At 60.3% G+C, this 22,343-nt stretch overlaps 2 protein-coding genes and 1 long non-coding RNA gene across 21 annotated transcripts in view; 1 reads left to right on the top strand and 2 right to left on the bottom strand.

Annotated features, from left to right (window-relative positions):
• Window positions 1-1,459: 1,459 nt before the first annotated feature.
• On the bottom strand, window positions 1,460-11,771 carry RNPEPL1 (arginyl aminopeptidase like 1). 2 transcript variants are annotated; one of them, XM_055291189.2, is made up of 11 exons: window positions 11,121-11,771; window positions 7,652-7,792; window positions 6,953-7,104; window positions 6,309-6,425; window positions 5,852-6,087; window positions 5,573-5,686; window positions 5,059-5,171; window positions 4,578-4,686; window positions 3,422-3,652; window positions 3,197-3,339; window positions 1,460-2,588 (listed from the first exon to the last, which is right to left on the bottom strand). In XM_055291189.2, the coding sequence occupies exons 1-11, from the start codon at window positions 11,643-11,645 to the stop codon at window positions 2,295-2,297; spliced, it is 2,175 nt and encodes a 724-aa protein (XP_055147164.1). In that variant the 5' UTR covers window positions 11,646-11,771; the 3' UTR covers window positions 1,460-2,294. The 2 variants fall into 2 exon arrangements, with proteins under 2 accessions (XP_055147164.1, XP_055147165.1); XM_055291190.2 differs by having other exon boundaries at window positions 3,422-3,619.
• Window positions 11,772-15,272: 3,501 nt separating this feature from the next.
• LOC134737389 (uncharacterized) lies at window positions 15,273-19,376 on the bottom strand. Its single transcript, XR_010122270.1, has 2 exons — window positions 18,348-19,376; window positions 15,273-17,538 (listed from the first exon to the last, which is right to left on the bottom strand). It is a non-coding gene; the product is annotated as an uncharacterized lncRNA (long non-coding RNA).
• Window positions 19,377-19,383: 7 nt separating this feature from the next.
• Window positions 19,384-22,343, top strand: part of ANKMY1 (ankyrin repeat and MYND domain containing 1) — a 96,923-nt gene continuing 93,963 nt past the window's right edge. For 13 of the 18 annotated variants that reach the window (XM_063645324.1, XM_055291187.2, XM_063645330.1 and 10 more), the window contains exon 1: window positions 19,384-19,861. In XM_063645324.1, coding sequence (XP_063501394.1) covers window positions 19,642-19,861 — 220 coding nt within the window. In that variant the 5' untranslated portion in view covers window positions 19,384-19,641. Of the gene's footprint in view, window positions 22,305-22,343 lie in introns of all 18 variants that reach the window. The other 5 variants (XM_055291188.2, XM_063645328.1, XM_055291178.2 and 2 more) reach the window with 2 other exon arrangements.

The raw sequence follows: 22,343 nt of genomic DNA, 5'->3' as shown, positions 1-22,343 counted from the left end.
GCTAAAACAAAAAATTCTGCACTTGCAAGCTGGGAGGAAGAGGAACGAAGGCCAGGAACACAAGGACTTAGGGCTGAAAGAGCCCTCCTGTGCACCCCACGGGCAGGTACAGAGCCAAGACAAATTGTGGTGAGGGTGCCATCCTGGATCCAGATGCCCTCCTGCCCCCAGGGTTATGATGCTGGGCACTGCTGCTGAGTTTCCCAAAGGCAGGTGTCAGGCAGAGGTGCGCAGCTCAGCAGCGTCCAGAGGTGGCACTGTGGGCGTGGCTGTAGGCACCTGGAGTGGAGTCACCTGCAGACCACAGAGTCATTTTGAGAGTTGAAATGCAAAAGAAAGAAGAGCCCAGGATGAAAGTTTGTGACTGCTGGGACTTGCAAACAACCTTGGCAGGGAAGAGGCTGAGAAAGCAGTCTTGCCACTGAGGAGGGCTCCTTTGAGGACACCATCAAGCGTGGTCAAGAAAGAAATGAAAGTGGTCCTCCCGAGGCTGGAGCTCCAGGCCACAGAGAACATGACTTGGGGGAGTGGGGTGTCCACTCCCAGGCAGGGGCCCTAGCTGTGCCTGCCTGGCAAAACTTTAGATGGCCATGGAGCAGGGGCTGCCAGGTGCCCTCCACACCCGCTTTCACAGGGGTTACTGCAGTCATCCTGAGTGTGAGGGGCAGTGACAGTCTTCTAGTTCCTAGGTCTCTGGATGGGGTGGCGCCTCCCCCAGACCTGATGTGAAGAAGGTACATGAAGCAACACATGTAGAGACGGCCCCAGACCCTAGACCAGGGTTGCCACCACCACTGGAGGGGGACTCATATGCCCTGGGGAGGGGAGGGGAGGGGAGGGGAGGGGCATCCAGAACAGGAAGGAGGGTGAGTGGGACATTTGGTGGCTGGGGACTGGACAGTGATGGTATCAGGGTTATTTGCCCAACACCTCCTGCCCTCCCCACTTCCTGGCTGCCACGTGTGGAGTGGAGCTGTGACTGGGCCTGGCCAGTGGGTTGGGAGAAGGGACGTGCTGCTTCTGGGCCACGGCATGTTGGCCAGGTGTGTGTGGCACTGAGATGGTGGCGCCACATCCTTGGGCACTCTGAAGGGCAGTGACACCCATCACCTGGGAAAATGGAAATCTCAATTCTCCAAAACGAAACATGCCTGACACCTGGTACCCATCTTGGGACAGGATCACCACTGAGGCTCGGATTTGGGTTAAGCCGGAGGTGAAGGTCCAGAGTGAAGGTGACACATGGCTTCCCTGTGACATCCAGAGGCTACTCAGGCCCAGGAGGTCCAGCCAAGGGGCTGGGCAGGATTCGGGGAGCCTGCTCTGGGGCTTGTGTATCAGAGGAGGGGGCCACACCCAGCCCGACCAGCTCCAGGCCCCAAGTCCTGGCAGGCCAGCCCACCCTACACAGCCAGGACGATGCAGAGGACGAGTCGTGAGAAAGAGCGCAGAGATCAGGTTTGCAGAGTGGAAGTTTAATGGGACCATCACCGTGATACCCCATCACAGCAGTCCCAGGCTGGAGGCCCCAGGCCCTGACCACCTCTCCCAGCATGGTGGGCCTAGAGACAGCACCAGCACCACCTCCCACTTTCCCTGGGGTATTGCTTTGCCCATATGCCTCCCGCCCCAGGAAGCTACAAGAGACAGGCTGTCCTGTCCCCACACTCTCCCTGGGTCCTGGGACTCCCTGTTCTGAGGGGCTAAGGTTGCCTGGGGCCAGAGGGCCCTCCCCAGGGACAACCGTCCTCTCCCTGTGTCCCCTGCCCCCACACCGAGGGAATGTCTGTGTCCTTGTTCCTCTGCCAGGGGCCAACTGAGGCTGCCAACCCCGGGGCGGGGTGCAGGGCTGTGCGGGGAGGGTGGCTCAGATCCCTGCAAGGAGGCGTGCTGCAGGGACAGCACAGCCTGGGCCCCCGGCAGACGTTAAGGCACAGTGTGGCGGTCACCATAGGGCTGCCGGGGGCCCTTGCCCCAGGGGCGGCACCTGGCAGGTGCTGGCATCCGGGGCTAGGCACAGCTGTCAGTGTTGAGACAGGAGGCATGGTGTGTGCAGGCTGGCCCCAGGGCCTGCAGTGCAAGAGAGCTGGGAGTGGGGAGGCCAGGTCCACAGGTCTCTGCCAGACACAAGGAGGTCCCTCTCCCCATTCTCCCTGCCTGGGAGAGCCCAGGGGAGGGGCTTGTGGGCCTGGGCAGAGCTCATGGCCAGAGCCGAGGCGCAGTCATGGCAGGCCTGGCCCACAGAAGGCACAATTGTGGTGTCTGGGAGGTCGAGGGTCAACCCGCCAACAGGGCTAGGCAGACACATTGACGTCCCTGAGAGAGATGGCACTGCTGGGGGCCTCATCCCCAAGCAGCAGGGCCTGTGCATCCGAGTCTGTGTCTGCTGCAGCCTTGCCCAGCTCCGTGCTGGGCTCTGAGGCGGGCTCTGTGCTGGAGCCAAGGCCCTGGGACAAGATCTGCTGGATGGCTCTGCGCAGGTTGGGGTGCAGCCGGCCCTGCGTCTGGTAGAAGACCTCCACCGCGAAGGACTTGAGGGCACCGGTGCAGAGGTCCTCGTACAGCGGGATGGTGTACATGCGTGACATCTGCAGGAGGGGCACTCGGTCACACTGGTGGGCTCCCCAGTTCCCTGGAGCCAGCCCACCCTGCCAGCCCGGCCAGGCGGCTCTCCTGCCCCTGGCTTCCCAGCTTCATCATCAGGGCTGTGGCCTGGACTCTGGTGGCCAGGAGGCCTACCATTAGCCTCCCACCTCCACCCTGCCCTTCCAGGCCGACCATGGAGGCCCCATCTCCAGGGAGCCTGGGCTGGAGGGAGCACATACAGGGAACAGGGCAGCCAGGGCCCACGGGCCTGAGGGCTCTGGCCTCTCTCTGAGGAGCTGGGACGTCCCCTCTGCCCAGACCAGGACGCTGAAGGCCCAGGGCCCAGCAGGCTGTGGTGACCTGGACCCCAAACTCCTGCTCCCCGCTGGTCCCTTCCACAGCTTCTCCAAGAACTGGTGGAGTCCAGGCTGCCCCCCGGTACCTGTACCCGGTGCATGCCCCCACTCCCAACAGACCCCTACGTCTTCCCCGCCCCATTCTCCAGAATGTGCCTGGCCTGCCCCGAGGGCTCAGACTAGGGAGTTGGGTGGGACTCCCAGTCCGCACGGCTAGGCCGTTCCAGGCCGGCCCCCTGGGCGGGTGACTGCACCTGGCTCTCCAGGAAGCGCCGCACCCTGTGGAGGTCAGGATAGTAGTCGTTGCGGACCACAATCTGCAGCCAGCGGATGCGGATCTCAGCGTTCATCGAGTCCAGCAGAGAGGAGTAGCACTTGGACAGGCTCATCACCACCTCTGCAGGGCAGGGAGCAGGTCAGGGCTGGGCTGCCATTGCACCCCAGCCCCTGGGCCACCCCCATCAGCTGCAGGGACTCACCCTGCGGCAGCGGGGACCCATCCAGAAGCCGGTCCAGGAAGAGTGCTGTCTGGAAGGTCCTCCACTTGGAGATGTCAATGGCACTGGCCGAGGCAGCTGCCTGGTCCAGAGGTTCTGCGGTCCACAGCTGGAAAAGGGCCTCCACGGGTCGGGTCAGGCTGGATCCCTGAGACAGGTCCGGCTCAGCCAGCGGCGGGCCTGTGGCATTGAGCCAGCGCTCGAATTCCAGCCCTAGAGGGGAGAAGTGACCCTGGGGTCCCTGCCCAGGCTAGGGAGGGGCTGCCTGAGCAATCTTCCCAGGAGACCCCAGACCCTGAGTGTGTCCCAGGCAGGTGGCCTGTTCCAGGGACATGGGCCATTCAGGAAGGCGGGGTCAGCTCCAGCCAGCACTGCCACTTGAAGCCACTGAAGGGGCTTCTGTGAAGGGGTGCAGGGAGGCAGAGACTTGGGTTGGTGACCAAGGGACTTGCACCCACTCCACGCCTCTCCTAGGTGGAAGACAACGAAGTAGTCTAAACCCAACCTCAGTGCTGGTGGAGGCCACCTGTGCCATGAACCAGCAGGGGCGGGATGGGGGCAACAGGCTCTTAAGATGATATTCCTGCTCTTGAAGGGCAGTGCCCATCCCCTACCCACAAAAAGTTCTTGATGCACTTGCTGTACCTTCCAAAACTTGGTGTCACCATGCACAGCCCTCCCAGTGGCACCTCACCACCCTCCAGCAATTCTGGCCTCTCCCTCAATGTCTGAACCCTGCAGTGCCTTCCTGGGCCCCAAGCCCTCAGACCCTCAGGGACACCTTTACAACTGACACATAAGCAGGGCTGGCTGCTGTTCTCCAGCTCCAGGACACCCCGTCACCCGCCCTTCCTGCACCAGGCCCTCTGCACACCTGGTTTCCATGGCCCGCTGCCTGGGAGTGCCTAACTCGGCCTGCTTAGCCTTGTGCCACTGCCCCCAGGCAGGCCCCCGACCCCAGCCCTGTTCTCATAGCATACCAGCCTGGGGCCCACATGGTCCAGCAAAGGTCGGCTGAAGGACAGACAGTGAACTGACAGGGCTTTCCTCCAGGCGGAGCTGCCCCTCAGGCAGCAGAGGCCCCGCCTGTCATCACACCCACGGCTCCCTGGCTGCAGCGGGGGGGGGTCAGGCTCACCTGCCCGGCAGTCCACGCTCTGCTCCTTCAGCTCCGGGAAGAAGCTCAGGAAGGAGTCCAGCAGGTCCTGGGCCACGACGCTGGTGAACTTGTACTTCTCCACATAGGCCTGTGTGGCAGAGGTGGGGCCTCAGCAGGTCTGGAAGGGCGGGGCACAGGCAGCCCCACGAGAGGCCTGTAGGGCACTGCAGGGCCTGCGCCGAGGTACGTGCTGGGCACAGGGTGGGCACAGAGGCAGCTAGTGGGTGCTGCGGAGCCAACACTTGGCACACAGGCCCTGCCAAGGGACCAAACAGAGGGTGGGAGAAGAGGAGGTAGCAACCCAGGCACTCCCCACAAAGAAAGGCAGACTAGGTCCCAGCCAGGCTCACAGGCCCCTGCCAATTCCACCCCAACTGCCAGAAGAGCGGGCAGCCCTGTGAGCTGGGGAGGGGCTGGGGGCAGATGGCAGCAGGGCCGTCCCGGGCAGGGGGCTGCTCACTCGGAGAAAGTCATCAAAGCGCTGTGGGTCTCCGCAGAGCTGGGACAAGTAGTACACGAAGCAGTAGCCCTTCTCGTAGGTGAACAGGTTCATCAGGTGGCTGGGATTCACTCCTGCAAGGTGAACACCCACCTGGGCTGGCATCCGAAACCACCAGTGTCCCATGGGACAGGGAGGGGCGGTGGTCAGGCTCCCAGGAGCAGGAAGGGCCAAACGCCACTGTCCCTCACATGTCCAGATGTGTACTGATGCCCTGGGCGTGCAGCGGCAGGGCCTCGGGGAAGACTGAGGACTCACATACCACTGTGACTGGTGCTCAGAGCCAGGGAGGTGGCAGTGGCTGTGGGAGCCTGGGGAGGCCTTGCCCTGGCCAGGGGCTCCCAGCTTAGCCTTGGCAGGGGTCCAGGCACAGTGCTGGACAGAGAAGCCACAGCCAGAACCCACGAAGGGCAGGCAAGGAGGCCTTGAGGGGTGACATCCCCAGTTCCGGGAGTGGGTCCTGAGGAGCAGGTACCTGGCTCCAGCTTGACCTGCAGTTTGCTGACCGGGCTGTCCTCTCCCAGAAGCTTCATCTGCCGGTGCAGGGCGTCCAGGCGGAAGGCAGTCTCCAGGCAGGTGAAGGCAGCACCTGGATGGGGTCCAGAGACAGAGGAGAGGTGAGGGGGTGTAGGGGGAGACGGGGGAAGCAGGGGGTGTGGGCACCTGCAGCATGGCAGGGGAGCCAGGCTAGGCTCTCTGCCCCTGGCTCAGTGCCCAGGGCCCCCAGTGGCTGCCTCCCCAGCCCTGGCCGCACCATAGGTCTCAGTGGTGATGCGGCGCTGGGCATAGGTGGCCAGGCCCTCACTCAGCCACATCTCTTCCCAGGTGGCGTTGGTGACAGCGTTGCCGAACCAGCTGTGGGCCACTTCGTGGATGACGTCGATGACCAGGAACTCATCGCTCTCCAGGATGGAGGAGATGATGAAGGTGAGGCAAGGGTTCTCCATGGCCACGATGGGGAAGGAGGGTGGCAGGAAGACAATGTCGTACCTGCACCGGGAGGGCGGTGAGGGTGGCAGACCTCGGGGCTCAGACGCCCACCCCGCACACCCACACCCCACCTTCCATCCAGCAGGGATCAGCCCAGCCCCTGCAGCGAGCTCCGCTTCCTCCCCAGGAGATGGGGACAGGACACCCTAGGGGTCAGATGAGGGGCTCCCCCTCTGACTCCTCCTTCCAGCCAGCGAGGTCCACAGGTCCCCGGGGCCTACCTGCCCCACATGTAGGGCCCATACAGCCGCTCAGCTGCACTCAGCCACTGCTCCACTGCACCCGACAGCTTGCTGGTGGCCGTGGGCAGGAGGCACGGCTCGGCCCACACGCGGCTCCTGTTGCATGTAGAGAGGGTGAGCTGAGGCCGAGCAGCCCCAGCTCCGCTCACCCCACCAAGCTCTCCCACTGCCCTTGGGCTCCAGTAACACCCACACCTCACCCAGCCTGGCTGACCACCCCAGCCCGCAGCCTGCCCTGCCTCACTGGATGGGCAGCCACCCTGGCCCTTCCCACAGGAGGGCAGAGCTGCATTCCAGGGGCCACTTAGCTCATTTTATCTCTAGGCTGAAGGGACCAACAAAGGTGTGAGGGTGCCAGGCTGTGCGGGGGCCTTGGCAGGAAGGACCAGTTTGCAGGGCAGGCACTGGGTGGGCCAGGCTGCCGGGTCTGAGGGCACATGGGTGGGAGGGCCTGGCAGGCAGGGCCCTGGCGGTGGCACCAAGGCAGGGGCAGGGCTGGCCCAGAGCACCCAGAGGCCAGTGGGGGTCCTCAGCAGGGCAGCCATGGACACAGGCCACAGACCCCTGGTGGGGCTCTCCCCGAGGCCTGGGCAGCCCCAGAAGGCCCCGGCAGGAGGCCCTACCTGGGCCCGATGTCTGCCGGCTTGAGGTCTCCGGCCACCAGGGCCACGAGGTAGGCGGGCACGGGGTGCTCCATGTGGAAGTGGAAGACGCCTTCTTCCTCCATGTACGCACTCCGGGTGGCACTCATCAGCACCTGCACCCCCGATGGTGCCTGTAAGGAGGCCGGACTGAGACCGGGTGGCCCCACCGTCAGCACACCCACAGCCCAGGCCAGGGAGCCTGTCAGGCAGCCCCATATTCGTAGCAGGAAACCCTACATCCCCATCAGGGAATGTTTCTGTCAGAGAACTTCTCTCCAAAGAACTGCCACCCTCCACTCGGAACCCCTAGCTCCCAGCCTGCAAACCTCGTCCCAGCACAGAGGGTGCTGCCAAGCTCAGGCCCGGTGACCCACAGACCCCACCGGGGATCAGCAGTTCTGTCTGGAGACCCCTTGTCTGAGGCCCCTGCAATCCCACTGGGGACTCACCCTGGGTCCGGGACCCTGACCCCCTCAGGCCCATTGGAGGCAGCCCGGCTTCCCCCATTCCCTGCAAAGCGGCTCCTCCCATAGAGTAGGGAGGGTGGGCTCCTGCTAGCACTGTGGCCTGCTGGCAGCTGGGGCCACAGCCCAGGCAGGTAGAAGCAAGGGGGAGGCAGTGTGGCCAGGCCACTGGGCTGTCCTGGGAGCAAGGTGACGGCAGCTGACGGCCCCTGACCTTGACGACGGCAGAGTAGGTGCACTTCACGGCAGGCGTGTCGAAGCACGGGAAGAAGGAGCGGTTGCACACAGAGTGGCCCTGGGTGAAGACGAAGGGCTTGGCGCAGCCATAGGTCAGCTCTGGGTCCAGCCACCAGATCTGTGGGCAGGATGGTGCATCAGCAGACGGCCACCCAGCTGGGGTGCTGGGCCCTAGCCACTGGGCAGCAGCCTGAGAGAAGGCAGGAGGCTCTGGGAGGGGACAATGGCCAGATTATCTTGCTGGGTTCATCGAGGGCCAATAGCCACCCCCTAGCCTTCACTTGCCTGCCTGGGCAGGGGGATATCCCGGGCAGGTGACCCAGGGTGTGGCCTGCACTGTGTCATCAGGGCCAGACCCCAACCCAGGCAGGAGGCCCTGCGTCAGGGAGCCAACAGAGGCATCTCCCAGCTAACGCCAGGGCGAAGAAAGGGAATAGCCCATCATTGCATTATCTTAGCTTCTTTAGCGAAACTGAGGCACAGTCGGAACACACTCAGACCAAATTCCCAGCAGTTCATCTGGTCATGGCCAGGAAAGGGAGCCTGGGATGTGGAACCTGGGAAGCCAGAGCCTCCTGATGGCTACACACTGGCAGGCAGCACACCCGGGCCCAGAGCCGCCCTGAGCCCAGGCAGCCTCGCCTGGAGGAACCCCGCAAGAGACAGGCTCCAGGCCAGGCGACGGCAAGCAGGGAGTGGAGGCCAGGCCAGAGGCCCCTGCTGGCAGGGGACAGGAGTGGCCAAGGGAAGGATGGCTGGGGCCGCTGCCTGGAGGCCGGGGGCTGCGGTGAGTGCTGTGGAATGGGTGTGCTCACAGCAGCTGCTACCCACCTAAGGTCACCCCCGCCCCCCCACCCCGGCAAACCTCTCATCTGCACCATAGCTGTTGAGGCTTTCCTCACCCCTAGATGCCGAGGCCAGGCCCCAGCCCCACTGAGAAGCCTGCACCCCCGGGCCCTCCTGCCACTATCCTGCTGCACCCGTCTCATCTTCCTTCCAGGACTTCTGACCTCTCTAGTGAGGGCAGCTCAGAGTCTGGGAGGGGGGCCCTCTTCCAACCACAGCCACATCACGTTCGTCCCAAGTCAGCCCTGCATGTTGTCCCCACCCTCCCCTCTGCCGGAATGAGATTGTCAAGGCAAACTGAATTGCTCCTCATGCACAGGCCCTCCCATGACCATGAGTGGAAGACACCCCCAACACGTTTCTGAGAGTGGACGAGGGGAATCCACAGCTGAGGGCCGCCACTGAGGGCCTGGAGGACCCCAGACCAGGAGGGCTGCCTCCCCCACAGAGCCGGCCAGACCCCTGCCAGCACTCTTAGATCTCTTCCAAACTTCCTGTTGGTGCCCTGGCCCTGCCCTGGCCGGGCAGCAAGGTGGCACAGGCATCTCCCATTCCTGCTGAGCCCTGGGCTGCCAGGGTGTTCAGGGCCCAACTGGGGAGCCATTCACAAATGCAGCCTCCCCCTTGAGGGGGCTGGGACCTGGGAATCTGTATGAAGGAACCTCCCTGCAGGAGTCTCCTCAACCCTTCAGCCTGCATGGCCCCCTCACAACTACTCCTCTCCTGCGGCCTTGCCTCACCCTCCTGAGGCCCTTCTGTGGCTCTGCCCACTCACACCTCTGCCTACTGCCCCGTGTCCACCCCACAGCCTCAGTAGCCTGGCTTCCCAGATACCAGCAGGGCCCACAGCTCCCCACTTGCCCTGAAGTGAGGGGCTGGGGCAGACTCCCAGACAGGACAGGCCCTGCCCCACAGATGGGTCGCCAATCCCCATCAGGGCACCCTGGCACAGGTGCTGATGGGCTGGTGGAAAAGGAACAAGGCTGAAGGGCTCCAGACGCTGCAGGGCAGGAAGAACGCTGTTCCTGCTGGGGTGGGGTTGGGTGGGGTGGGGGTGCAGGAATGGGCCCAAGCATCTGCAGCACCTCCAAAAAGCCTCTGGGGGCCTGGGGCCCACTGGCAGGGCCTCCCAGGGAGCTCCCGCTGCATCCTCCCTGGCACAGGGACAGGCTTAGGGATTTGGGCCTGAGTCCCTGGAACATGCAGGAAGAGAAGGGGACTCCACGTGTGGCCCCAGCCCCATGGCGCTCACATACAAAGGTGCGTGCCTGAGGTTAGAGTCAAATACTCTGCCTTCTGCAAGTGGGGCAGCTCATAGGCCAGGTGATGCCAGGCCCCCTGTCTACAGCCTGCCAATCCTGACACCACTCAGACTTTGGGGACTATGCCACCCTCCCTGCCCAGAGCACCCAGAAGCCAAGAGACAATGGCCACCCTTGCTCACTGGGCCCCGTTCACAGCAGCCTGCTGAGGGCCCTGGTCCGGCCACTCTGCAGGCCAGTGTTGAATGGACCAGACACGTGGGCTCCAAACACGGATCAAGGCCCAGGGGAAGCCCATCCCTCAGTTCTCACCTGTCATACTGGGAGGCATACTTGCCACCTGTCAGAGCCCTGGAATACCACAGCAGGGGCGGGACCGGCTGGCCAGTGGCCTGCACACCCACAGGGGTTCTGGGAAGAAGGTGAGGTGGCAGGTCCTGCTTAGGGCTCCTGGGAAATGTACAGGAAGCCCATGGGGTGCACTAGTCTGGGTTCTTCCTGCCCAGATGTCACCTTGGCTCTTTGTGGCCTGATGCCTTTCTACCACCTCTCCACCACCCTGTCCATTTATGTGCCGTGACCAGTGACAGCTGGACTTCCCAGCGCCTCCACAGCTGTGTGTGTATTGCATATGTTGGGTGTCACGTGTGTGCCGTCCATACCACCTAGGGATGCAGTATGAACCCCCATGCTGTAGGCAGGAAAGGCCCTGCTCCATCCTGTACACACCCCCACTGGTGGAGGTGGAGGTGGAGGGGGTGCTGCAGCCACAGCGCCAGCCTCAGTCACCTGGCCTTTCTTGCAGAGTCTCCGGAGTAGTGGGTACCCAGTGTGCAAGCCCTGCAGAGCCTATGTGTGTCTATATTGGGGTCGCGGGGCCCACTGGTCTCAACACTCCACCAGTGCTGGCCAAGGGAGCCCCAAACCGAGCATCACAACCTCCATGGCCCTTTCCTCTGCCTCAGGCTTGGACCCATCTGCAGGCCCTGGTCACATGGAGGCCCTTCCGCAGCTGACACTCCAGCCCAACCCTCGGTGCCAGGATCCTGCAGATGTACACCTTAGTGGGTGACAGAAGCTGCTCATGTCCCCAGGCAGGGACCGAACACCTAAACGGGAGGCTTCCCTGAGTGACTGCTGTCCCGTGTCCCCGCAGGACTCCGGCCTCTATCCAAGGGCCCTAAGGGCTCACAGGCAACAGCTGGGAATCACCAGGGTGGGGGGAGGGGGGCACCTGTAGGGCGCAGATTCGCGTCCCTCAGCCTGGCCGTGCGGCGAGAGGCCGCTAGCAGCGCTCTGTGGACCGGCCCGCAGCCCCGGCGCCCGCCCCGGACTCACGGCGGGGGCGTCGGTCGAGGTGTACCGCAGGATGACCTGGAAGGGCTGGTGCGCCTGCAGCTCGGGCGGCAGCGTGACGGTGAGCGAGGAGCCGTAGTCGGTGAACGGGTCCACCCTGAAGGCCAGCGGGCAGCAGGCGGGCTCGGAGCCGGGCGCCTCGGGGAACGCGGGCAGCGGGGGCGGCGGCGCGGGCCCCGGCCCGGGGGCGGAGAAGGCGAAGGCGCAGGGCGTCTCGGCGGCGGCGGGGGCGCGACGGAAGGCGGCCGAGTGCAGGCGCAGGGCCGGGTGCGCATCGAGCACGAGCGCGCGGGGCGCGGGCCGCAGCGCGCACAGCTCGAGCACCAGGCAGCCGGCCAGCTCGCGCGCCTCGGGCCGCAGCTCCAGGCCCAGCTGCAGGTGGCGGAGGCGGAAGAGCTGCGCGCTGGAGGCCGAGGCCACGTCCAGGGCGGGCGGCGGCTCGGGCGGCGGGCGGACGGGCGCGGCCTCGGCGCCGGGCGCCTGGCGGCAGCAGCACTGCGCGGCCATGGCCGCCGGCACTAGGTGAAATCCATGGGCGGCGGCCGCGCCGGGCCGCGGGCAGCGGGCGAGGGGCGCCGGGCGGCGGCGGCGGGGCGCGGGCACAACAGGAAGTCGCGCCGGGAGCCGCCCGGCCCGGCCCCGCGCCGTGCGCCGCCCCGCTCGGGCTCCGCTCGGCCGCCGCCGGGGGCGCTGTGCGCGGGGCCGGGGCGCGGGGCCGGGGCGCCGGGCGGGGAGGGCCGGGAGCCAGGGGCGCGGGGAGCCGGGGAATCGAGTGCGGCGCGGGGCCGGGGCGCTGTGTTGGGAGCCGAGGCGCGCGGAGCGGCTGAGCAGCACCCCCAGCCCCTCGCTCCCTCTCCGGGCGGCGCCCGGGAGATCCCAGGAGGCGGGATCGTTGCTCCCTCCCAGACACTGCCGGCCAGGCCCCTGGGGCAGCCGCTGAAGGGACCGGGGAACCTTGGGGCCACCGGGGCAGGCTGCTTCCCGGTGTGGTTCGTGTTCCCGAGGAGCGCAGCGTCGCGAACTCAATGTCATCCTTCCATCCGGGGCTACGGGCAGGGCAGGATTCTCCTGGCACCCCTGCCACTCCCCCAAGTCTACCGGTGTGGTCTGTGCCGTGGGCCCTGCGGTGCGAGGAGCTCCGGAGCCTTCACGCAGCGCTGTCAACTACAGCACCCACCAACCACGTGTGGCCATTTAGATGCGAATTAAATACAGTTAGAAGTTCAGTTCCTTTGTGGCAGGTGGAGTGAGTGAGTGTGTGTGTCTTGCTGAGAGGAGTGGCTAATGGACAAAGCAGGCAGGAATCATTTCCACAATCGCAGAAGTTCCTCTGGGCAGTGCTGGAGACCTCTCATTTAGGAGCCCTGTGCTGGGGTACGAACGAGGGCCTGGCCTGCCTGTCCCCACCCCATCCGCCAGGTCCACACTTCCCAACGCCATTCTCTGTGGACCTGGCGAAGGCTGCGCAAGGCTGAGCCTGTCCAGGAGCCTGAGCCCCGAGGGAAGGGCTGCTCGCCTGGCAGAAGCTGCTAGTGAGCTCACAGCGGGTGAATTTTGAGGCTGTGGAATAACAGGGGCCACCATGATGTCGCTGTTGTCATCAAGTAAGAATTCAAATTCCTAGGGACGGGGCTTCTGGGGCTGGTGAACTATCCAGGAACCCAGGACAGCTCTCTCTTCTGCTCCATTGAGGTGTGGCCGTGCAGGGCTGGATTCGGGTACCGCACTTGACTCAGCGTCGGCCCTGAGTAGTGTTTCCTGTGTCTGGACTCAGTCTCCCCGTTGTGTAACCTTCTGTGTCTACCCTCCTTCCGTGGGGCAGGAAGGAAGTCTGAGAAGGAGAGTGTGTGTTCACGTTTGCGGGACAGAGCACTGAGGCATCATTTCAGTTTTCCCATAGGACCTCAGGTCCCCATGTGCCCTCTTTAGGGACACGGCCATGATCTTGGGGCACCCATCCCAAACTCACCAGGAACCCCTAGGCTTACGCAGTCACTCAGAGGTGTGGATCAGCCTTGCATCCAAAGCTGACAGGGAAGACAACGGAGATGGGACCTTCCTCACTGCCCCCAGCGCCCTGCCCGGTGGGGCCCTGCAGTGCCAAGGGCAGACTGTTTTCGATGGCACCCCTAGTTCTACGGAGCTCTCCAGAGCCCACTGGGCCATGTTCCTGGCTGGAAGAACCTCAGTTCTGCACACGCGGTGCCACACTAGCTGGGCCTGGCCGTCCGGGGGGCAAGTCACCACAGGGAGCTTGGGGTCTTGCCACCCAGAGCCCCACATTGGACTCAGGGAGCAGAGGTTGGGGTCTGGCCCTGGGCACTTCTCCGCGGCCAGTTCTGCACATAGGAGTCGAGAGTTGCTGTGGCACCTCCTCCCCGGGGGTCCAGGGGAGCGCCTCCCACCGCGCACGTATGTGAGGAGCTGCCCTACTGCACCCCATGGTGCGGGAGGCGCCGCTGAGCCCAGGGGGCGGGGTCTGCAACTGAGCCGCGGGTGCCTCTCGCGCCGGCCCCGCCCCGCCCGAGGAGGCCCCGCCCCCGCCTGCCTGACATCCCCTGGCGGCGGGAGGCTACGCCGCATCTAGACCTGGGCAGGCACCTCTGACTTCTCTAACCCTGGCAGAGAAGCCTGAAAGTCGCGACTGTCAGCCCTGGCTTTCCCCCACAGAAGTTTTAATACTCCAGGGCCGGGCGCGGTGGCTCACGCTTGTAATCCCAGCACTTTGGGAGGCCGAGGCGGGCGGATCACGAGGTCAGGAGATCGAGACCACGGTGAAACCCCGTCTCTACCAAAAATACAAAAAATTAGCCGGGCGTGGTGGCGGGCGCCTGTAGTCCCAGCTACTCGGAGAGGCTGAGGCAGGAGAATGGCGTGAACCCGGGAGGCGGAGCTTGCAGTGAGCCGAGATCGCGCCACTGCACTCCAGCCTGGGTGACAGAGCAAGACTCCGTCTCAAAAAAAAAAAAAAAAAAAAAAGAAGTTTTAATACTCCAGCTTTTTGGTGATCAGCGCAGTGAAGTGGCTGCGCGGCATCTTCACCCCAGCCTTCCCCTGATGCACCCAAGGGAGGGGTTCCTGGCTTCACCCACTAGGAGGTGGGTGTGGGCATGGAGGGTTCTAGCGGGCTGGGGAGGGCAGCAAAGCTTCCAGGAAGAAGCAGTGTTCAGACGGGGCCGCTTCCTCCCCGGACAGAGGACCAGGGAGCTACCAGTTCTCAGATGGAGCTGGTGGGCTAAAAAGGTCTGATGTGACCCACAGGTGCCCTTCAACCTGGCCGGGACCCTGCTGCCCTTGTCCCCTGGGCCAGGTCAGCAGGTAAAGGGTGTGCCCTGCCCTGACGCAAGGGCAGCCGAGGTTTTCATCAGGGTGCTGTGAGCAGGGCTGAGCCGCGGGGGGAACCGCAGGCCCAGGTCCTCCCTCCTCTCCAAGCCACTGTTCCTCACCCGCTAGTGGAGACCCGCGGCTGCTTCCTTCCGGGCTGATGAAAAGGTTGCATGAGTCATGAGGAGCTTATCTAGAGAGGCCAGCGGCAGGCAAGCCCTCCACAGAGATGGGGGCTGCCCTGGGCACCAGCTTCTGATGGGGGCCGAGGTCCACAGCGATGGGTGGTGCTGACTGGTGACACAGGGCATAGAAGGGCAGCGACCAACAAGGTGTGGCCTATGCTTGAGGCCCAGGTGCACAAGGTGTGGGGAGGGAGATGGCCCTTCTCACTACCACCCCCACGCTTGGCTGACAAAACCCGTGCTTCCCATCCCCCCAGCTTTGGGCTCTGCTGCATCAGAGATGTTCGGTCCCCAGGTGGGATGCTTTTGCTTAGGAACACAACCGGGTCTCACTGGGAGGGTGGCTCAGACACAGCCCAGCCATGGAAGCATGAGACGACACAGGGCTGGCTCTGGCAGGTTGGGCATGGGGCTTTGTGAGGCTTGGGGGCCAGGAAGAGTGGTGCCTCCTACTTCTCTCTGGTGGTGCAGTACAGGTAACGGAGGCCACGGCACCTGTGTGGGCAGCCATGCAGGGCCTGGGGCCTTAAAAATGAAGGATCAAGTCACACCACCAGGTGAAGGCCATAAGCAGCTTAGGCACTGGCTGAGGGTAGAACATGGAACGAGTATTGGAAAAGGCAGATAAGCGCCAACCACAGTATTTTACTCATTGCCGCATACAGAATGTAAATACACGTAGTTGTATATATTAACCAATGACTACGTTGTGATTCACATGTATTACACACATTTTCCTTTTCTTCCCCCACTCTTATTTAAGGAGTGTTGATTCTAGGGTAGTCTTTAGGCCACAGGATGTCCAGGAGAGGTTGTGTCTGAACTAGAGAAGGAATCAACATGCTCAGATGCCTCCAGTGGTGGCTTATGGGGCTCCACCCTCACACGGCGGAAGAGGCAGCACCTCGTTGGCTTGACAGTAGCTATGTGACTTCAGGTTGGGGTGCAATGTTGGTGAAACAGAGAGGTCAAAGTAGGAGAGGGGTGCAGATGCTGGAGGCCTCCCGGATTCCCTCACCGGGCCGTCTGTCAGCACAGCCTCCTTCTCCCCTGCCTGTCACAGGAGGGGCTTCCCGTGTTCGGTGCCCAGATGAGACCAGTGAGAGGTCCGGGAGGTGGGAGGAAGGAGATGCATTGTGGCTTCAGCAGCTGGTGGGCAGGAGGCTCTGCTGGCAGCTCCAGGTGTCCTCCAGAGCCAGGACATCAGGCAGTGGGGATCTGGGTGGCAGGTCCCTGTGACTCCCCTATGTCTCATCTCCTGTACTTGGCTCCCCAGCCGCCTTCTCCCTGCATTGTTTCTTTCTACCCAGTTCCTTAAGTGGTTTAGATTTTCCTGACCAAGGCTTGTTTAATAAGCTGAGCTGACCAGAGGGAGAGGATGGGGCAGATGGTGGTGCAGGGGTCTGTGTGGTCTGATGCACAGACCCCTGCCCCACCATCAAGAGGGGACAGAGACCCTCTTGAGCTGCGTTTCAGGAAGATGGGCTTAACTGGAAAAAATGAAAACAGTGTGGAGGTGAATGCAGTGGGCGGCCATGGTGCAGTGGAACCATGGAGCTCAGAGGGCACTGGTGGCAGGACTGCAGACTGGGCCCTTCAGCCTGCCACCGAGGTGGATTCTCTTGTGAAGAAAGCAGTAGGAAAGATGGAAAACCATACTTCCTAGAGGCATCTGCAGCAGTTTCAGTTTTGATTGCTGTTATTACTACTGATAACTGAGCAAAAGTGGTGATGATGCTTGAGAGAAATTTCTGCAACCCATAGTCAACAATTATATGTACAGCCAAGTACAGCGTGTGCTCATTTCTCCCTGGATTTTTGAATCTGCAGTTTACCAAAGCTGCCAATGCTTTCTTCTTATTACTTTATTGCAGCAAATTCCAGACGTGTCTCCAACGGGAAAATATGCAACCGTCTTGCCTTTGATGATGATTCTTATGTTTTCAGGCATTAAAGAGGTTATACATCATAAATGCCATGGCAGACAAAATAGTTAAGGAACACAAAACTGTTATGACAGGATTCATGGCACACGATTAAGTGGAAAGAGGTGAATGTGGGTGACACTGTGAAGGCCTCGAACGGGGAGCTCCTTCCAGCAGACACAGTCCTGATGTGTTCCAGTGAGCCTCAGTCGACGTGTTTATATAGCAACATCTAATCTGGATGGACAGACAAATGTAAGACATGGCAGGCTTTGCCAGAAACAGCTGAAATGCAAACAGAAAACCAGCTGTTAGGCCTATCTGGAAAAATAGACCGTGAAGCACCTGATCGTCATTTCAACAGCTGAGCTTCCGCCTAAGTGGTAAAAGCCCTGTTCCAATTGGGCCTGACCGGTCTTGTTAAGAGGTACACAGCTTAGAAATGCTCAGTGGATTGGCCGGGCGAGGTGGCTCACGTCTGTAATCCCAGCGCTTTGGGAGGCCGAGGCAGGCAGATCACGAGGTCAGGAGATTGAAATCATCCTGGCTAACACAGTGAAACCCCGTCTCTACCAAAAATACAAAGAAATTAGCCAGGCGCGGTGGCGGGCGCTTGTAGTCCCAGCTACTCAGGAGGCTGAAGGATAATGGCACGAAGCTGGGAGGTGGAGTTTGCAGGCTGAAGCAGGAGAATGGCAGGAAGCCGGGAGGTGGAGCTTGCAGTGAGCCAAGATGGCACCCACTCCAGCCTGGGCGCCAGAGTGAGACTCCGTCTCAAGAAAAAAAAAAAAAAGAAATGCTCAGTGGATCACTGGCACAGTTGTTTACACTGGCTTTGAAACCAAATTCCTGCAGAATTCTGTCAAATCACCTCGAGATCAGAGGTTAAGAGAGTGACAATGGGCGGGTCTCCCTTTGGTTCCTGCTGCTCTGGTCATGTCCGTAGTGAGCTGCGTGGGAGTCGTGCTATGGAATAAAAAGTATGGTGACATTTGGTACCTGAAAGAAGATTCCAGCTCACAGCATTGTGTCTGACATACTGGTGTTCATCATCTTATAACAGAACCTCATCCCCATTAGTCTGCTGATCACTATGGAAATTGTGAAATCTATTCAGGCCCATTTATAAACTGGGATCAAGATGTGCATTATCAAGTAAATAGTGTCCACACCATGGCCAGCACATTCAATCTCAGTGAAGAACTTGGGCAGGTAAAATTTCTATTTTCTGATAAAATGGGAACCCTCACTTGCAATACTAAGACATTTAAGAAGTACCACTGCAGGTGTCATTTATGGTGCAACACCTTCTTTCATCCGAGCCCTGATATTTTAATGACCCCAGTTTATTGGAGAACATTGAGAATGGCCATCCCACGGAAAACTATATAGAGCAATTTCTTACCCTGTTATCTGTGTGCCACACTGTTATCCCTGGAAATAATATAATCTACCAGGCTTCCCCCCCAGATGAAACAGCTTTAGTGAAAGGAGCAAAAAACTCGACTTTGTTTTCACTGCAGGAACACTATACTTTGTCACCATAGAAGCTATGGGTGAAAAATTCGCTTTTGAAATTCTTAATGTCCTGGAGTTCTCTAGTAATAGAAAAAGGAGGCTGGGCATGGTGGCTCACGCCTGTAATCCCAGCACTTTGGGAGGCTGAGGTGGGTGGATCACGAGGTCAGGAGTTTGAGACCATCCTGGCTAACATGGTGAAACCCCCCCATCTCTACTAAAAATACAAAAAATTAGCCGCATGTGGTGGCACACACCTGTAGTCCCAGCTACTCAGGAGGCTGAGGCAGGAGAATCACTTGAACCAGGGAGGCGGAGGTTGCAGTGAGCCGGGATTGCCCCACTGCACTCCAGCCTGGGCAACATAGACTCTGTCTCAAACAAACGAAAGAAAGAAAGAAAAGAAAGAAGAAAAGAGAAAGGAAAGGAAAGAAAGACGATGTCCGTAATTGTCTGAACTCCTATGGGAGAGCTCCAGCTGTGTTGCAGAGGGGCTGGTGAAGAGAATAATTCCCCAATCACCCAAGTTGCCCTTCAACAATGTCTTCATTAACAGCTTTCTTGATCTAAATGTCCCACGTGGGTATGCATTTTCTCAAACAGAAGCATCTGTAGTCACGCAGGAAGAACTAGTCCGTTCTTATGACACTACTAAAAATAAACACAAGAAGAGTTGCTTTTCCTGATTTCACCTATGACTCATTCTGATTACTGTAGTCTGTACTCATGTCCTTCACTGAGACTGGTAGAATGCGCCAGCATCCCCAAACACTCAAGATTTTGGAGTATAAATAATGGAGGACCCCATTCGCTTTTTCTTAATTCGTCTTCAATGTTTTACCAAATGTATTTCTTTTTGTGTCTGTAAGATAATTTGTGCATCAGCTCAGCCAGAAATATAAAATTAAAAGCACTATGTTTCACACACACACACAAAAAGGAAAACTCGATATGACAGTGAGGAAGAAGGGTAAAGACCAGCCTTCTGTATCCGTGCAGGAACATCCTTCCTCTAGGCAGCAGGCCTTCACGCTTCAAGCCTCAGGGCCCAACCCTAAGGCTGGGGGCTCTCCTTGCAGGCAGGACTGGGCCTGGAGGGCCTCCTCATACTTCTGGAGCTGAGACCAGAAGCCCGGGTTTGGTTCTGCTACTGGGCGAGCGCTCTTCACCATCTGCAAACAAGAAGTGCATTGAATAACCCCAAGCCGCGCTAACGGCCAGAAAGGGCCAAAGCGGGCCCAGCTCTAAGAGTGGGCCCCGCCCAACCCGGAAGTGCATCTCTGCTTCCCTAAGCCCGCCCTTACGAGAGAGACCCGCCCCTCCCGGAAGTACCTCTCCCAATCCCGAAGCCGGCCCCGCCCGGAAAACCCGTCCCCGGAAGACACGCCCCTCTCGAAACACCGGCCCCCTAAAGGCCCGCCCACCTGGAAGGCCTGCGCCAAGCTGAGGCCGCGATGCCGCATGAGGTAGGCGGTGCAGACGGCGGCTGAGCGACTGCGGCCGTTCTTGCAGTAGACTAGGCAGGCGCCGCCGGCGCGCACCGCGGCCTCCATGGCGGCGCACGTGGGCTCCAGGTGCGCCAGCAGGTCCTCAGCCGGGTCGTCGAACACGGGCACGCGCAGCTCTGCCACGCCGGGCGCGCGCGGGCCGGGCTGCTGGCGGGAGACGTTGACGCACAGCGTGACTCCCGCGCGCGCCAGCTGCTCCTCCGCGCCCGCGGCTCGTGCGCTCCCGAGGAAGAGTGAGGGCGCGACGCGCACGAATGGCGGAGGTACGGGCGAGGCGGCCCCGCGGCGCCCAGCTTCTGCCGGTCCCATGGCGCCCGCCGAAGAGTCTGTTTTTGGGCCCTGAGGATTATTTTGGGGGCTCAGGCGCCCTCCCAGGAGTCTATTTGTGGGAGCCGGGCGGGCCGCCGGGCGCCCCCGGGTCCTAGAGGCCTTCGAGGTGGACCAGGCCGGGGCTTGGGTCTCCCGCGGGCGCCGGGCCGGGGCAGGGGGCTTGGGCCTCGTTGGGGCCGGGGCATGGCGGGAGGCTTCGGCCTCACCAGGGCGCCGGGTCCTTGGACCGCTCTGCGTCCCCTGTTCTCTGTCCCCGGGCGCCGTCCTCCCTGGGCGCCGTCCTCCCTACCCCGGTGGCCTGTGGCATTGGCTTGCGCCTGTGGCGCTTGCGCGCAGCTTCCTGCCCGCTCTACTGCGGCGCCTGGCGCGGAGGCGTGGCTTGGCCGGGCCTGCCCACTTCGCGTCCCCGTGGTTCGGCTAGGGCCCCGTGGCTGCCCGGTGCACGTGGACGGCGGGCTGTGTGGTTCCCGTGTCTTCCGCCTTTCCCTAGTGACTGCGTTGTCGGCATTACGTTTATTCCTTTTTGTGACCCGCTTTGTAATTGGTGCATTTTTTTCTGTGTATTATAACACATGGCTCATAAAATAAAACTGATTTCTATTTTCATGACTTTTTCATAGACGTCACTATTCCTTTTGCTGTTTCTAAGTAATTTATTGGAGTCAGCATTGTAACTTTAAAAAATTTAATATCACTTAATGTCCATGAAATTGCCATTTAAGACCCCTTCAATTTTTCTGACGTCTGGTAATTTTTCTGACGTCTGGTAATTTTCAGGCAATGGATACAGTGAAAAGCAACTGTCTCAGCCCTGCAGACATTTAGCAATTGAAGTTTCAGTTGTATACAGTCTCTCTCTGGGTTATCGTCATTGCTTTGTCCATCAGCCATCTAGCATTGGTAACTGTCAGATCTTTATTGCAGCCCGGGGTTCACTATTGAGCTACTCAAATATGTCTGCAGCCAGGGCTTCACTGGTTGCAGCTCCAGACATCACCTCCGTGGAGGTCTTAACCAGCATCTGTTTCCCACTTCCTCCACCCTAAGGAAGGACTCCAACTTTTCTAGGATGGAGGAGTGGAATTCCCTGTTTTTCCCCGGCGTTCATGGGAGCCATTGATTAGGTTGGGGCACTGTCTCCCTCCACCTTCTAGGAGTTGGCCCTGTCTCTGGCCAAAAGTGAAGGCCACACTCCCGTGACTGCTCTGGGAATGAGCTTGGTGTCTAATAAGCCATGAAGGAGAGAGCACTTTGGAAGGCTCCTCTGTTCTCTCATGGCCATAAGGGGAAGCCAGCCTTGGATGAAAGCAGAGGAGATGGGAGGAGAGCCGAGGTCCTTGATGCCACTGTTGGGCCACTGAAATGAATCAAACAAAACCTGAAGTCCCTCCCCCTCCTGGACTATTTCATGAATCATCACCCTTTATGGTTGGAGGATGGTTGAGGTGGGTTTTCTGCTCCAAAGCCTGCTACTTGAACCATCATGCTCCCCCCCGACTGAGGTAATGGATTGGGAACCAATTCATCCTAAGTGTCTCTGCATCTCATTGCCACACTTAGTCTGGGCCAGCCTCTGTCTCCTGGACTTGGTGGTAGTCCCCCACAGTGTAACCAGAATGTGCTTGCTAAGAACAGGCGGTTTCTACATGTTGGTTCTGACTCCTTAGCAAGTTGTAATTCACAACTAATGTGGGTTGTGAAATCAATTCTGTGGGTCATGATCAGCATTTTAGTTTTTAGAGAAATAATAGACTACATGAAAATATTAGAGTGCATGCATGTAGTATGGTGAACTTTTAATGAAACATTTTTCTGAGTGGTTTGTACTGGGTCGTGGTATAAAATGAGATTTTTAGAGAGAAGTGAACTCAAGAGGCAGGCACTGGAGTGTGGAGGCAGTGCCCCTAGAACCCCAGAATCCTGGCCCAGCCTTAGTCCCCGGAAAGCTAGCCAGTGGGGAGGGCCGGGGCATCGGCTCTTCACACCCCCTGCCCTGTTCTCAGAGGCAGTCTGGGTTGAGAAACGCAAGCCCTGCACCTCCAAGACCCTCTCCCCTCTTTGCAGGAAGGCCCAGCTGTTTCCCACCATGGTGCCTCTGTACATTCCAGTCCAGTTTCTGAAATGCGCTCTGTAGCCTGGAGAGCTCCTGCGCATCCTGTGAAGCCCCATCAGGAATCCTCTCTCCTGCAGTCCTTCCCCGAGACCCTCGGTCCAAGACAGCCAATCCCTCTTCTCTGCGGTGAACCCTGTGGCCTCCCTCATCTCGTTCCCTCCGCAGGCTTCGAGTTCCCCTTGCGCCTTCCACATTTGCTGAATGAACAAAGCCCGGGGTTGGAATCAGGCAGGGCTTGAGCAAGCCGTGGCTGCACGTGCTAGGTGATCAGGGCAAGTTAATTAACACTTGGGCCTCAGTTT

The sequence above is a fragment of the Symphalangus syndactylus genome, chromosome 8 (genome assembly GCF_028878055.3).
Source record: "Symphalangus syndactylus isolate Jambi chromosome 8, NHGRI_mSymSyn1-v2.1_pri, whole genome shotgun sequence".
Classification (NCBI taxonomy): Eukaryota; Metazoa; Chordata; class Mammalia; order Primates; family Hylobatidae; genus Symphalangus; species Symphalangus syndactylus.
Note: the sequence above shows the minus strand (reverse complement) of the source record. Positions and strands in the feature narration are given on the sequence as shown.

Coding starts and splice junctions, on each gene's coding strand:
- RNPEPL1 (XM_055291189.2), bottom strand. CDS start 11,645: ATGGCCGCGCAGTGCTGCTGCCGCCAGGCGCCCGGCGCCGAGGCCGCG. Junction 5,172..5,572: donor GCAGGTCAAGCTGGAGCCAG/GTACCTGCTCCT, acceptor TTCACCTTGCAG/GAGTGAATCCCAGCCACCTG. Junction 4,687..5,058: donor GCTTTGATGACTTTCTCCGA/GTGAGCAGCCCC, acceptor TCTGCCACACAG/GCCTATGTGGAGAAGTACAA.